The sequence below is a fragment of the Emydura macquarii genome, unplaced genomic scaffold (genome assembly GCF_026122565.2).
Source record: "Emydura macquarii macquarii isolate MOO-44397 ecotype Brisbane River unplaced genomic scaffold, CSIRO-AGI_Emac_v2 contig_1644, whole genome shotgun sequence".
Taxonomy (NCBI): domain Eukaryota; kingdom Metazoa; phylum Chordata; order Testudines; family Chelidae; genus Emydura; species Emydura macquarii.
In genome coordinates, this window is record NW_027131781.1 from 24,371,515 (window position 1) to 24,387,435 (window position 15,921).

The 15,921-nt window shown below is 37.8% G+C and overlaps 1 protein-coding gene across 3 annotated transcripts in view; it reads left to right on the top strand.

The window, feature by feature from the left end:
- The window catches only part of RNF111 (ring finger protein 111), a 72,710-nt gene that overhangs the window by 34,327 nt on the left and 22,462 nt on the right, over nt 1-15,921 (top strand). For all 3 annotated transcript variants that reach the window (XM_067555954.1, XM_067555952.1, XM_067555953.1), the window contains 5 exons: nt 3,553-3,716; nt 6,802-6,999; nt 7,782-8,101; nt 9,165-9,420; nt 11,808-12,162. In XM_067555954.1, the coding sequence (XP_067412055.1) occupies nt 3,553-3,716; nt 6,802-6,999; nt 7,782-8,101; nt 9,165-9,420; nt 11,808-12,162 (1,293 nt within the window). The remainder of the gene's footprint in view (nt 1-3,552; nt 3,717-6,801; nt 7,000-7,781; nt 8,102-9,164; nt 9,421-11,807; nt 12,163-15,921) is intronic.

A 15,921-nucleotide genomic window follows, 5' to 3' on the forward strand; every position in this document is an offset into this window, starting at 1 on the left:
CCTAGTGGTGCAGGCAAACAGAGAGAACAAGGTTACAACACCCTACAGTACCCTGGCTGACAAAAGCTCAAAGAGATTAGACCTTTTAGGAGAGAGAAGGTATACTCCTATGAGCATAAAGTTTCTTATCGCTACCTGTCAAGCTTTGTTAGTGAACTATGACCTTAATTACTACTACAGACGTGGCAGACTTTAAGGACAAGCTTCCCCTAGAGGACAGAGCCCAATTTCAAACCTTTGAGGAAGGCAGACTAGAAGGAAAAACATCCCTACAAGCTACAATGGATGCAACTGGTATGGCATCTAGAGGGCTAGCCATTGTTATAGTTATGTCACTTTTCAGGGTTTCTAAGGGAGGTGCAGGATGCCATAAAGGATTTATTGTTTGAGTTGCACTTGTTCCATGACAAAACTGATGAGTCCCTCCCTACACTAGTTGAAAGATTCTAGAGTGATGCTCCATTTCCTGGGAATTTACACTCCAGTCCCAAAGAAAAAACACTACAGGCAGGTGTATAGGCTGAGGCTTCTCTCTTCACAACCATTCTACCACCAGCGCCCAGCCGAGCTTTCTCTCAAGCATCAGAGGGGCAGAGACTTTGATTTTTCAGCCCCCTTGTTGCCATGATCTTCATTCGCTAAGGGCTAATTTGACGCCTTGGTTGAGAACTGACTGCCTTTATTGATGCCAACCATTTGTGTCTCTCTCCCCCCTACCCCCCCAAAAAAAACTTTGAGGACCCTTTCACACTCCCCCCCACCCCCTCTCAATTGTGGACTCAGTCATGACAGACAAGTAGATTCTAGAAATCCTTCACCATAGTTATTTCATTGAATTCCCATTCGTGGCCCTCTCCAGGGATCACTGTCATGAGGAAATTGTCTGCCAGCAGACAGATTCTCTCCTCCAACGAGGGGCAATAGAACAAATGCCACTTCGCTATCAAGGGAGAGAGAGGGTTCTATTCCCCATACTTCTTAGTATCCAAAAAAGATATTCTTACCCTTCAACAACTGAATATCTTTATTCTGAAGTCAAAATTCAGGATGATTACACGAGTGTCAATACTTACAGGATAGAACTTGGTTTGTAGCTCTCAGCATGAAGGATGCCTATTTTCATGTGGATATTCATCCTTCCCACAGAAAATTTCTCTGGATCCTGGTAGGTCAGGAACACGACCAGTTCAAGAGTCCTTTCCTTTGGGCTACAATGGCAGCCAGGATATTCACAAAGGTATTCTTGCTGGTGGCAGCCCAAATGAGATGTCATGGCTATATAGTCTTCCCATATTTTGAATAATTGGCTCCTAATAGGTCATTCCAACCACAGAGTCAAGTCAGTGGCTTTGTTTCTGCTCCATCTTCCAGCAAACTTATCAAAGTGTTTTCAGTTTAAACCTAACTGATTTATTAAACAAAGGAAGTAACTGCAGTTAGTGAATTGATCTGATTGTTCCTGGTCACCATGTCCTTCAAGATCTTAGGAACTAGATGATTTCATCCTCCTACCCTAACTTTAATTCATAGACTGGAAGAGGGAAAGTCGCTTTCCTGCTTTTTCAACTTTGAACTGAACTAATTGAATTAAATTGAAATGAAGAAAATATTCTCTCCACCTGCAGAAGAGGCTACTGATGTCAACAAATTCTGATTCCAGGGTCTTGGCCAATGACTTGCACCATTTCAGTAGCGTGACTTGCTTTAAAACTTCAGTAGCAAACATACTATTTGAATAGTTTTGTTTAATTTATTTTAATTGTAATAAATGTAGGCCTTTAAATTTTGAATTATGACTATAATTTTAAATAGGTTTATTTTTTAAAAGATGTATTTAACTTAAATAAAAACGTTTTTTAAAAAAAAATCATCCTTTTCTCCACCATGCTCTTTCCCCATTCCATTTTAGGGATTCTTTCCATGAGAGACTGTTACAACAGGAGGTGTGGTTACTTCTCTCTTGAAACTATAGGAGAAGTTCCTCTTCAGTATACGGGGAAGGGCTTTTATTCAAACTACTGCCTAATACCAAAGAAAGGAGGATGATGTCAGACTTCTGGATATGACCTCGGTAGCCTTGGCCTCCACTAGATCCACAAGACTGGTTTGTGGTTCTTGACCTGTTGGATGTGTACTTCCATGCATCATGCATACAGGACATATTTAAAATTTCAGTTAGGGCTGAACCACTCCCAAGACAGAGTCTTGCTGTTCATTCGCTCTAAATTCACTCTCAAATACTTAAGGAATTAGGTGAAGCAATATCTGAACCATTAGCAATTATCTTTGAGAACTTATGGAGGACAGGTGGGGTCCCAGAGGTGGCCTGAAGACAGGAAAACATAGTGTCTGTCTTCAAGAATGGGGAAAGAAGTACTTGGGTATTAGACTACTCAGCCTAAATTTGATGATTACCTGTTCTGTTCGTTCCCCATCTGGCAGGTTTTTCCAGACTCAGGATATTCACCGCTGTAATATCCTTTATCCCTAAATAGCCTATTTTAAAATGTAGGTTTAAAGGAACAAACTAGTGAAGGGAGGCTGGTGTCATTAAGTGGGTAGAATTAAGGTCCTTTTAGATTTCCTTGTCTGTTCATTTCTGTATTTTTACTGTAAAGATTAAACTTTGGACCTAGACATCTGAATTTCCTGGGTTTCTAATGCCTATATTTTGGGAAATATAACATTCTTGTATAGGATTCTCCCCTTAAATAACTGATATGTACTCTCAACCTTAATTCCAGCATAACAGAGTCTTTGGTCTGGGTGTCTGGCTTGTGGATGGATGTATTTAATTTATTAGATGTAAAGTTTCAGCCTGGAAAAATAAAACCAGTGGTTTCTATAGACATGGTTCACATTTATGCTTGCTATTCCTTCCAAAGTTATGTGAGGCAGGGCTCTGAATTATCCCTAGAGAAGAAAATAATACCATGTATCTGAAAATGAATAAAATAACATAACATATATAAAACAATACTTAGTGTTATAGATTCTTTAATACAATGGCCATTCCTGTCATCCTTATGTCCAGTATTTCACAAATTTGATACAAATAGTGGTGTGGAAGTGAGGATTGGGAAAGACCCTTCTTTGTTTTTTAACTCTTTTCATAAAGCAAGGGGAGGTATAACCTCTAAATGGTGGGAACTACAGCTGTAGGGTTTCATTTTGAGGCTTTTCTTTCATCATCTGTATTTGCTAGTCTTATTGTGGTACTTTCTCTCCAGGCAGACTGGATGGCAGTATTAGACTAATGAGTTCTAACATGGGTATGAATCCTGTCTGTTTGGAAATTTTCCAGAATTAAATACTCCACTAGTACTATCACAGCTTTGGAACAGGCTACTAGTGTGTGTGGTATAATGGCATATTTGAATGTGGCAAAACATTTAGAAAATCACTGTATTCCAAATAAATACAGTTTGAACCAATTCACAATGAGCAGAAAACTGGTTCAGGTTGTCAGGGATGGAAACTGAGAGACACCGTATCATGTCAAGGACAAAAGTATGCGTTACTACTTTAGACAACTGCATTTTTTCCCGTCAGGTCTCGTTCAATGCTTGGACACTCAAGATCTCACTGGAGTCAAAGCTCTAGCTCTCATGCTGCTCGGTCACAAGAACAGCGAAACCGTAGTAGGATTTCCACAGTCATACAGCCACTAAGACAGAATGCAGCAGAAGTGGTGGACCTCACAGTGGATGAAGATGGTAAGTTATAATTGTGAGTTAGACCACTATATTGAAAATGTGCCTAGCACAGGATGTTCTGTCAGAAGAACAGAAAACTAAGTTAACACTAACAAATGAGTATTTGGTTAATATTAAAATATAGGTGTTGCGATCAAGGTAAGCCACAATAAAACTACTCTTCAGCCGCTCAATACGAACTAAATCTCGAATGTTGTTGCTGAGTTTACTTATGCTAAAAATAAATGTATTAGTCTAGTGGACATTAAATACAAAAAGTAGATGACACCTTTTATTGGATTAATAAGAATTTTGCTCTTACTATGCAACTGTAATGGATTGAAAGATACAGAGTAGCAAGATTCAAGTCTAACCTAAGATCAGAGGGTGACTTGTCAAAACAGTTTGGCATTTCTCTTTCTAATTAGTCTATATTTATCATGACACTCTCTATGAATCAGATTTAAAACAAAGAGGAGAACATCAGAAGCAACTCTTATTTAAAAATATGTAGAGTTGTTAGAAAATCAAGAATTTGAGATCTTTTATAATAAAAAGAGGTAATATTAAGGGAATATATGGGCAGTTTTTAACATTCCACTGTGTCCAATGGTTATTTCGGCTATTCAGCAAGGAAAGGGGGGGGTGTACGTGTGGTGTTTTTTAATGCAAAATTTCTTGACTCAATGCTCTTATTAAAAATATCACACATAATTTGGTATCTACACTTGGCATTCTATAGCGTTTTTCTGATATCACAGCAGTTTTGTTTAAAATAGAAATTCTGAGAACAGTGATTAAGGAAAAATATATCAGTACTTTTTTCTTTGAATAATGGCTTTGTCACTAGCAATCTAATATTGACGTGGTAATATACTCTTCAAGACTGTGGAGTAGGTAAGTTTTAAAAGCAATCCTATTGCCAGATTGTTGTCCTGACTTTATTGCTCAGCTCTTACTACCATAAGCTTACCCATGCTGGTCTTTCTCTTGTTGTTTTGATGGTCTGTATAAAGGGAGAGCAGTTCATTACTGCCTTCTAGTGGAGGTAAAATTCTGATTTCACCTGGCACCAATGCTCCCATTTTAAAAGCCATTGGATCAGAGAGACTCATTGCTATTATAGAACCACAATAAAAATCTAGTGCACCTCACAATTGTAATTTCAGGGGGTATATATGAGGAGCTGATCTGTGGGCTCAGGGAGGCAGGCTTAGAAGCATTAAAGAATAGAAGTAGCAGGCAGAGCTTCAGTAGTGCTATCAGCACATCTTTGTAGAGATCAGTAAAGACAAATTAGGATAGTGACTTTCTGTTTCCATGTAAATTTGGAAACTTTTTCACAGTGAAGTTTGATGTATGTAAGGACTTTAGTTTGGGAAAAAACTTTCAAAAGGGCTCATTTAAAAACGTCTCTGGCAAAGTCAACTAATTTTAAACAAAGGGTATGTCTTCACTGATGGCGGCAAATTTGCCGATGTCAGATCTATTTATCCGGATCGATTGAGCGGGTCTTCACTGACCGCTCAATCGATCTGAAGTCTACGCATTAAAACCACCCCCTCAAGTGGCGCAGCGCAATGAAGACGCTGTGTAGAAGAGTTAAAGTCGACGGGAGTTATGCAAGCTACTCTGTGTAGCTTATGTAACTCCTGTCGACTGCCGCCAAATTTGAAGGTAATTGTAGACCAGGCCAAAAAAATTATGGAAAATAATTTTAGGAAGAATTACTATGTGAAGTAGATAAAATTACATCATTTAAATGTGAAAGAAGATTTGTAATTTTGCTAATTGTGACAATCACAAATAATTCTTAACTATGGAGCTGCTAGGGTACCTCCACAGTGATTCGAGAGAGACTCTCTCCTGTTGTTGTTGTTGACTTTTCTTGCCTAACTTAGTGATTCCACAGTCTAGTGTTGATGGATCATACCATCTTCAAGAAAGAGACTATGATATTATAAACATTGCATAATGACATTGCGTTGAATGACAGGATGAGCAGGATAATTGAAAAAGCGGGGAGAGCTTCTCTTTACACCCTATCGCTAGTAAGTGGTATGTTGGGAAAGAGTACCAGATGTGACTATTTTAATGATGTTTTAACATTGTTCTATTTTCCCCCAACTTCGGGAAGTCACTGCTAAAGCTTCCAACAGGCACTTAAAAACCTATTGGCATTTTACTGGTTGAAAATAAAGAGGAAAATATTGAAAGTAAACAGGCTTTTTTAAAAACCTTTTCCTCTAACATACTTTTTGGAAATACTCTACTCCGGTGTTTGAAAAGGAAATGCAGTTAAAGCAGCTCTTTATTACTATAGCTATATGCTTTAGTTTATTAAACAAATATTGTTTGAAAATGGTTGATTTCAAAAGGGGTGCCAACTTGGCTTGTAACTTGCATAATGAATTATGCCCAAAAATCAGAAGCAATTTTTGAAAATCAGAGCTAGTATGACACATTTAGAATGACTAAACTTGTGTAAGAACCATTAATTAAGAAATATGCAGGTATTGGTGTTTTTTTAAAAGCCACGGGATCAGGTTGCCTAAAGTTGTGCAGTTTACTGATGTGCATTAAACATACACACACACACACATATATATATGTGTGTGTGTGTGTGTATCAGCTGAGTATGAACTACAACTAATCATATAACTGCTTGCATAGGGATATGTTAAAGATGGTAGTAAATGAGTAAACCAGTACTTGCATCGTGTCACAATGACTTAGTTTCCTTTCTAATTATATATAATTGCCAAATAAATCAAATTCTCTGTTTTAACATATTTGGCTTGTGGAATGATTTTATACTGACTTTTTGCAAAGCTTGGCTTTACTAAAGCAAAAGAATACTAACTTTAAAATTGTTCATAATTGGGATTTTCACACTTGTGGGGGAAACAGCACTAACATCACAGTTTATATCCATCAAGCCACTTGTTCTGACTTTCTCAGCATCTGGTTGAAATAGAATCCAAAATTTCCTGTAAAATAAACAGTTGTAAGGAAAACTGAATTTCATGGGAACTTTAAAGACGAGTGGCATGTACAGTTGTGGTAATAATTATATTGATTCTCTCTAATGTCCACACTTCCATAGAGCCCACAGTTGTGCCAACAACCTCAGCTAGAGTCGAAACCCAGGTTGTGAGTTCTACTTCTGGTAACAGTTCCAATACATCTACCTCAGAGCAGGCCTCTGATGCTGCTTTAAGTGTCTCCAATAGCCAGATCTCTACAGCACCAGAAACGTTGACTACTCTTCCCAATAGCAGCACTGCTGGGACTTCAGTGGGAGGTACAGAATAATAGAACTTTTTCAAGATCTGTTTTATGTTTAAAATGCTTTGCAACCTGATGAAATATATTTAGACCTGACTTTCATTTGTTTAAATGAATAATTGTCTGTGTAGATACTGCTCAACAAAATGGCAAATTTGGATACTTTCCAAAATATCAGTTTAATATTTCACACTGTAGAAATAAAAAGGAAATGAAAGGTCCCATGAGTTTAAGGCCAGACTATGCCTGTCCCTGTGTAAGTGTGCTAGAGAGGAGAGAACTTAAGGAAACTCTCCACAAAAACTCCCTCAAACACACACATGCTGGGATCATTGGACTTCAGGGGAGCATGAGGTCAGCTAATGCAATACTAAGAGACCCAGAAGGGGAACACTGTGGCCACAATGTGTGTGCTTGGGACCTTGGCTGTGTCCCTCACAAGCAGCTGCAATGAAACCTGGGTCTGAGTGTACTCTGCATGTAATAATGCAAGATTCTTCCTCTGACAATTCATATGACCCGATCTAACTGATCAGTTTCAGGACTTCTAATAGGAATAATTGAATCCATCTTTCATAACCTTTTAAAATGTTTGAGTTTCAAGTGTCATTTGGTAAAGTTTCACGTAATTTTGTTTTGGTGTGGACATATTTCCTAGCCAATTAATCATTATTTAATGGGTTAATGATTGATTAAATTCAGATGTTTCTACTTCAGACACCATTTCATGATGCATCTTCCACTTCTTTGCTCTAGTTTCAGCAACACTAAATTTGTTCAATTTCTCTTCATTTTAAGATGATGTAAGGAGAACTGCCTCTAGCACTACACTGGAATCTGGTCCTCCTGCCATGCCAAGGTTACCATCATGTTGCCCCCAACATTCTCCGTGTGGTGGATCTTCACAGAATCACCATGTATTAGGACATCCTCACACAAGTTGTTTTCAGCAGCATGGCCACCACTTTCAGCACCACCATCACCACCACCATAATCCCCACTCAACTGTCCCACTGTCTCCTTCGTTCAGCGACTCCAGTTGCCCTGTTGAAAGGCCTCCTCCAGTGCCAGCACCTTGTGGAGCAAGCAGCAGTACTGGCACCAGCTACCATGACCAGGCATGTTTAACTTTTATGACTTTTCACTTTACATTTTTAAAGTGATATTAAATAAATAGTTAATAGAATAAAATAAGACTACTGAATTGGGAATTCGCTTCTCATTATCTGTGTCAGATATAAAAGAAGCTTGAAATAGGAAAATTTGAAGCATGAGTTCTGAGCAATGAAGTTTAAATAAATCCCAAAAAACCCAAAACCACACATTTATCCATTGGATGTTGACACTATCTGTTTGTACATTTCTGAATTTTTTAATTTTTCCTGATTTTTAAAAAACAAAACACCAATGGCTTAGAATATACTCTACAAACTTTGGACTTCTAGACGGTTCTAAAGCATATAGCAGTCTTCTTTAATATGATCTGTGACTCCAGGGTCTTGAGGTTACCATTGTGCGGTGACTAATTCAGCCACTGCAGAAAAACAAATTTGTCAAGTATGTTTTTCAGAATCCTTTTTAACATATTTGCATTTCAATACTTCATTTTCTGCTAATTTAAAACAATTTTTTTAAACTTAAAGTTCCTTTTAGAAATGACTCTATTTTAAATAGTTTAAAACTGCAGTTTCATGCGTCAGGAACTGAACTGTGTAACTTATTCCTAGAACCAATGATTTTTTTTAACAGTGCTTCTGATAATTTTTATAACTATGAAACTTGTATATCAGTTAGGCCCAACTAAGAAGAATACTAAAGTAACTGTTTGCATCTCTGGAAATGTAGAATGACCCATCCTCACAGGCATTGAATTAAGAATTCTTTCTTTTTAGACAAATGACTAAAAAATAGAAAATGAATGAAGCGAAATTGAAGCGCTCTTATGAGTGTGAATATTCTTGTTCAGTTCAGTCCTCTCTCACAGGGTTCACTAAACTTATGAACTTTAAACAATAATCATATCTAAAGAGTGCTCTAAATTGGGGCCTTAAGCATTTATCACATTAAATATTTCACTTGCAAAATGTTGCAGTAAATATATTTTGTCATAGTACACTTAAAGGTGACCTAGCTTTAAATACTTGAAGAATTGCTTGAAAACAAGTCAGTTTGTTTATACAGCAGGCACTGCCAGTAGACTTAAGCAACAATGGTATAAGAAGTCATGGAAGTGGTGCTTTCCATGGAGCATCAGCATTTGACCCTTGCTGTCCTGGTTCTTCATCCCGAACTGCAATTTATGGGCATCAGGCTGGTGCTGGCCCAAGCCAACCAATAGCAATAGATGGATATGGAACAAGCATGGTTGCACAGCCCCAGCCCCAACCTCCTGCACAGGCCTCGCTCTCATCCTGTCGACATTATATGCACTCTCCTTGTAAGTACACTTACTCTACCTATAAATATACTTTTGTGAAATACAAAACAGGAAAACATAATTTCCCTGGCAGCTTTGGTTATACCATCCTCTTGATTAGGCTTTAGAACCAGCATTCCTAAACCTATAGTAAGAAATAATTTTACTCCAGGTAAGCCATCAGGGTCCTTCTGAGAATCATTTCAGCATGGAGAAATTTAAAATAAAAAAACAAATACAGGATGTACTGCTTTGATTATGCATAAGACACAGCAGAGTATTTTAATGTTTGTTACTGTGAATTAATTATGTACTCTGAAAGTACCAACTTTTATATAAAAAAAAAAAACCCTTGAAATTGAAATAATAAACGACTTTTGGGGTAAATCATCTTTTAGGCCTAATTAAAAGGCAACGTTCTCTTTTTTTTTTTTTTTTTTTTTTTTTGAGCGTTTTTAAATAAATTGTTTCCCACATAGCATTGTATACAGTTTATTTCAAAAGATTGCAAGACCAGAAATTTGATTATCTACATAGGAGTTATTTTTCTTTAGGTTCACTCTTGTTCATCTGAGTTCAGGCACGCACATTGTTTTCCAGTTATACTTACGTCAGATCTTTGAGGCTCTTTCCCCCCTTGCTATTTTATCTTAACTGGCCATTTTCTGATTCGGTAAATATCACTCTTTTTTTTTTTTTTTTTTTTTTTTTGCTTTCTTCCCCAGCTCATCTGAGACTGGCAGTCTAGATCCTTTAATGTTCAATCATTTCCTTAGAAAATAGGAAAGTAGAGACTTAACCCTTCCCCTCCTCCCCCCCTTTTTTTTTTAAATGCCACTTCTGGGTTTCCTTACATTGGCCTCCGTTTTGCAACGAGCTCTTCTTGGGCAGACCCATTAAGTTAGATCCCTGTGCTTGTGAGAAGCCACTCTGTCTACCCATGCAGAGCTAATTGTAGGGTTGGGGCCTTTGTGCTTTTCTTCTCCACTTTGCCTCACAAAATCCATTTTTAAATAATACCTTTGAAAGATTTATGAGGCTATTACACAAAATTAATCCCTCTTTGTGTGGGCTGTTGTACGGGAAGGGAAACACATTTAGTGCTTAAATGCATGTCTACACTGCAATGTAAGCCCAGAGTTTGAACTCCGGTTCAAGCCTGATACTTCTTTCTGTCAACATACAAATCATGCTGACCCAGGATCCCACGGGGGGGTTGAGGGTCTGAACCTGAGTCAAGCTGGAACCCAGGGTTTAAGCCATATTGCTTTGCAGTGTAGACACAACCCAACTGGACTCCTGCTCTGGGAATCCACCACAAGTGTGCCACAATCCCATGGGCTGCCTTTGTTCTTTGGACATTCAAATTTAGTGGACAGTCAAGTTTTCCCACACTTCATCATGAATAAATGGCTATAGTGGCCACTTTTTTGGGAGGATGCTAGGAAGTCTGGGATATGGGTGGTTGGACTAGGGCCTGCATAATACAGTGTAGATGCTGGCCCCCCAGGTTGGGACCCAGGGTTCAACAATTCCTAACCTGGGGTTACAAATGAGCGTACATGCTCAAGCCCTCAGTTAATACACCCAGGGTTTAAAAATTCGAGTTCTGCTAAGGTTACATTGCTGTGTAGACATACACTGTCAGTTGGGATTGCCAGGGACTTTTTTTTTCCTTGGAAAAATACCAAGTACTCAAAGATGCTTATGTTTTGAGAACAGTCAGGGATATGGACTTGCTAGAAGGTGTTGGCTTTTTTTATGGTGGTGGTGGTGGTGGTGGTGATTACCACCGTAACACCTAGCAGCCCCAGTCATGGACCAGGACCCCACTGTGTTAGCTGCTGTACAAAGACAACAAAATTCCTTTCCTCTTGTTTCTCTTAATACTATGAGTTTTAACAAAAGAAGAGGCTGACAGCATCCTGGTAGTTCTGATCAGTTGTGGTATGTGGATTTTTCCCAGACTTTTTTTTTGTCTATTGCAATTTTGCCAATATTAGCAAGTTGGATTTTTTTGTAAAGAAAGGATGCTTATTTTTTTTCTCATGCCCATCAGTCATCTGTAATGGAAACCAATTGGTTGTGTATCCTTCCACCTTTAGTTATCAAGGAACATCCTATGAAAACTGGCTTTCTGGTTTCAGTTTTTCATTTTGTCCTGCTCATCTACATTGATGGGAAACCTTGGCTTTTATTTCACTTATTTTGTGAATTTCACATGTTGTTACTGATTTGTCAGTGCCTATTAATCACTGTGAAAAGTTAAATATTTGTTATCATAAAGATATTATTTGGATAGGAATAGAGTGTAGTATAGCACCGGTATGAAGTTATTATAACTTCTTATACATTTGATTGAGGAACTTTACTTAACAGATTAAAAATGCCTGGCATTTTCATTCCAGATGCTTCTTTGACGAGACCTCTTCATCAATCTTCTGCATGCCCCCACTCTCATGGAAATCCTCCTCCTCAGCCACAACCTCCCCCTCAAGTGGATTATGTTATCCCTCATCCAGTGCATCCCTTCCATCCTTCCATCTCCTCTCATGCTGCTTCTCATCCGGTACCACCTCCACCTCCACCACCAGCTCACCCGTTAGCCAATGCAGCTGCTCCAATTCCACAGCATCTTCCACCTACGCACCAGCCTATTTCCCATCATATTCCTGCAACAGCACCTTCAGCACAGAGGCTGCATCCTCATGAAGTGATCCAGAGGATGGAGGTCCAGAGAAGAAGAATGATGCAGCATCCAACGTATGTCATAAATGTACTCAGAACAATAACTAAACATTTAATGCCTTACCCTCAGGTTTGTAAAATGCTGTATGTGTCTCTTTTTTGTAATACCACAGTTAGTGGACTGTTAGAATCTCTTAAACTGTGGTGAGAGGTTAATCTTATTATCTACCACCACAATTAATTTTTGTATTAGCAGTTGCAGTAGACCAGGCAAGGATTGAATGAGCAGTGAGGCTGAACTACCTTCTTACTTGGCCCCTCCATATAAGATCAGAGGTACTCTAGTGAAGAAGTATGGGGAAGCTTGTACACTGGTCCTTTGAGTCAGCAGAGTTCAGTTTCAAGTGCAAGCAATTTGCACTTTTTTATTACCACTAAAAGGTAATTTGAAAGCCAGCATTAAACATTAATAATACATAATTAGAAATCAACGTTCATTCTTTCTAGTAGTTAGGTTAAATTAATTGTCCAACTTCCAAGCAAATCTTTAAATGTTTTTTGCACTGTTAAAGTCAGCAAGATTTTTTTTTTTTAATAAATTGGTATTTTAAAACAAATGAACAACTGAAGGGGAATGAGGTGGTTTAAAAAAAAAAAAAAAAAATCTTGATCTTGGAAATCATTATGGATAAAATCACTTCAGTTTCCAGCTATGTTAAAACAAATGTCATGAAGAGAAATTATTTGACTTTTTTTCCATAAGTGCTATTGGTGATGTGACAACCAAAGACTAATTGGGGTCAGGGTTTTAAGGTTGAGTGGGTCAAGGATTCTGGACCAGTGTTGCTTGAAAGAAATAAATGGTATCTTTTTATAAGTGTTACTAAAACTTTTAAAGAAAGAAAGAAAAAATAGCTCACCAAACTTATTTATTATTAATAGCGTTGTTTTTAGTTTAGCTTAAAGAAATACAACTACCAAATCAAAGTCAAATCAACCAATGAATCTCAATGCTGAATTGGAATTGAATCATAAAATGCGTCAAATCATCAAACTAATTTGAGATAACCAGTTCTTCGAATTCTCTGGAGAATTTAGAGAAGGTGGCTGTATGTTTGGTTATAAACCCCAATTAAAGAATTTTACCAGTTCTAATCAAATCTTTGAATTAGATCAAGATTTTAATCATGAAAGCTGATTTATCAGTTCTAACATCTGAACCCAACATCTGAGGCCAATTAAGCTTCTTTCTTAAAATTCTGTTCTTATGTGGTGGCAAAACGTTTCCTTCCCCCATCTCCCCAAAACACATATTCCAATACAGACTTAAATACCTTTGATAAGCGAAAGTTTGACAACTCCTACTTACCAGAAATTATAGATGACCAATTTCTTGTATCCTAGATCTTTTTAATTATAGGACGCAGGACATGCTTTGATGAGTATCATTCAGACAGGTTTGTTTTTTTTTTTTTTGGACTGTTTAAACTTGGGAAACTTACTTTCTGGCACCTTTCCCTTGTAGACTGACTGCTTATAACATGCATGCACACAACCACATTTTCACACTATAAAAGTAGGAAATATTAAAAGGCCCACACCTCCAGCTAATGAAAAGAAAAGAGAAAAATATAAAAAGGAAGAATAGGATTTGCTAACTCTACAGCTATCAGTCTTCTGAACTCTTACAGAATAGGAGCTGGAACTGTAGCCCAGGAGCCAGACGGTGATGTTGCTGGCACAGCACTTATTGCTGGCACTCTCAGGGTCCTGAAATGTCCATTTCCCCTCAGGTGACTAGTTGGCCCAAAAGGCAAAGCATCACTGCCATACCATTGATTCTTAGAGTTTGCAAACTTTGCTTACCCAGTCTTCCTGTATCTCCAGTCTTCAGACAAGTCAGGAGCAAGGCCTACCTTGGAGCCATGCAACCTGTCCGAGTCAGTTTTGAATTAGGTAATCTGTAGTTGGTATTGGTTCTGGAAAAATCCTGTTCAAATCAGGGTGGATTGATTTAAATCACCAAGAGAAATTCATTGATTTAAATCAAGCTTCCCATTGATACTACTTCACATATTTCTTAAACAATGGTGCAAATCTGATCACTAAAACATATTAATTTACAACTCAATACAGCATTTGAGAATGTCTAGGAGGGTATACTTTGTGTAATTTTTTAGATAACTTGATTTTTATTAATTTAGGAAGTAGTACATAATACCCATTACTTGTGTCAAGCTGCAGATGCAGCACCAGTACATTAGGAATGGTAAGAACTAAATCACAAACACAATAGCACTTACATTTTATTAAACTAAAATCTTAAATGTTACATAAATGTTTCACATTTGCAATTGCAGCAGTCTCCTGAGTTGCTGACTGACAGCTGTCCTTAAACCCTTTTTTTTTTTTTTTTAAATTCTCAGATTTTATTAACTGTAACAGACGAATCATCACAACACTAAATGTTATTCTGTCCTTAAAACTTCTACAACTAGCTCTCATCTTCCTCACTCCCACTGTCATTTTTATTCATAGACTGAAAAAGAAATACGAGTTTTCCTGCTTTTTCAACTCCCGGTCGATTTCTTAGCTTTGAGCGAATAATACCAAACCATGAAAATATTCTCTCTCTGCCTGCAGAGGAAGCTACTTCTATGAAAAGTTGGCTTAGCAACTGAAGGAACTCTGTTTCAAGGTGCCTGGCTAATGATTTCCACCAATTCAGGGGAGTGACTTTGTTCAAAACATCATCAGTAAACATGTACTGTTTAAATGGTTCCTCTCCAGCCCTGAAATTTATTATGACTGGCATAACTGAAGAGTGATTTTTGAGATGCCCATGCCATCTTCTTCAGAAGTTAGGCATCTATCTTTACATCTGGGGTCAAGAATGTTCGCAAGAAAATGAGGTGGAGTTAGTGCTTGATTCATTCACTTCTTTATTGCCTGCAGTTTAACTTTCTGGTGAGGTATTTCTTTCTTCAATGTCTCTTGAAGTGCCTTCCAAATTTCGACAGCAGCAGCAATGCAGCAACAATTTCTCTGAAGTTTGTTTAAGGCTATGGATATAGGCTTCAGTATACTGAGCATATTCTTTACATTCCTCTTTAATACAATGTTAGATATTTTGGATGAGGTACTTTCATCTATTTTATCATGGTTTTCTTCACAAAGTTTTATGAGAATAGGCCATTTCTTAATAAATTGTTCAAAACAATCAACCACAGAATTCCATCGAACATCTTGAGCGAGAATTAGTTTGGATCCTCCTGCTCTCCTCAGTGAAGCTGAAGCACAATGGTTGTTACGGAAGTGTTTTACGACTTCAACAACATTTTCTTTTATTCCTGGAGAAGACGTACTTAAGTCTTTGGCTAAAATATGCATTAAATGGGCACTGCAGCCATATGTTATTAAGGAGCATCCTTCCCTTTCATCTTCTAAGTATCTTCTCATCTTTGCCACGTTTGCAGCGTTGTCTGTGACAAAACTGTGCAAGTGACCGTTGAATTTTTGTGTATAGTTTATTACAGCTTTCACTGCCACTTCTTTTAAATATTTTGTTGTGTGGGCATTTCCTGATGTATCTATTGTTCCTGAAAGATAGGCAACCCCATCTTCTGTTGTCACACAGGCACACGTTACTGGATCATTGTGTACATTGCTCCACCCATCATGGCTTAAGCGGGCAAATTTCAGTATTTCTTGCACACTGCTCAAGTTCCTTCTTATACACTGTATCTAGCAGCCTTCCATCAATGACTGCTCTACCAGGTGGAGTGTAGCCTGGTTGTAAGGACTCAACCATGTCAATGAAGTGTTTATTGTTAA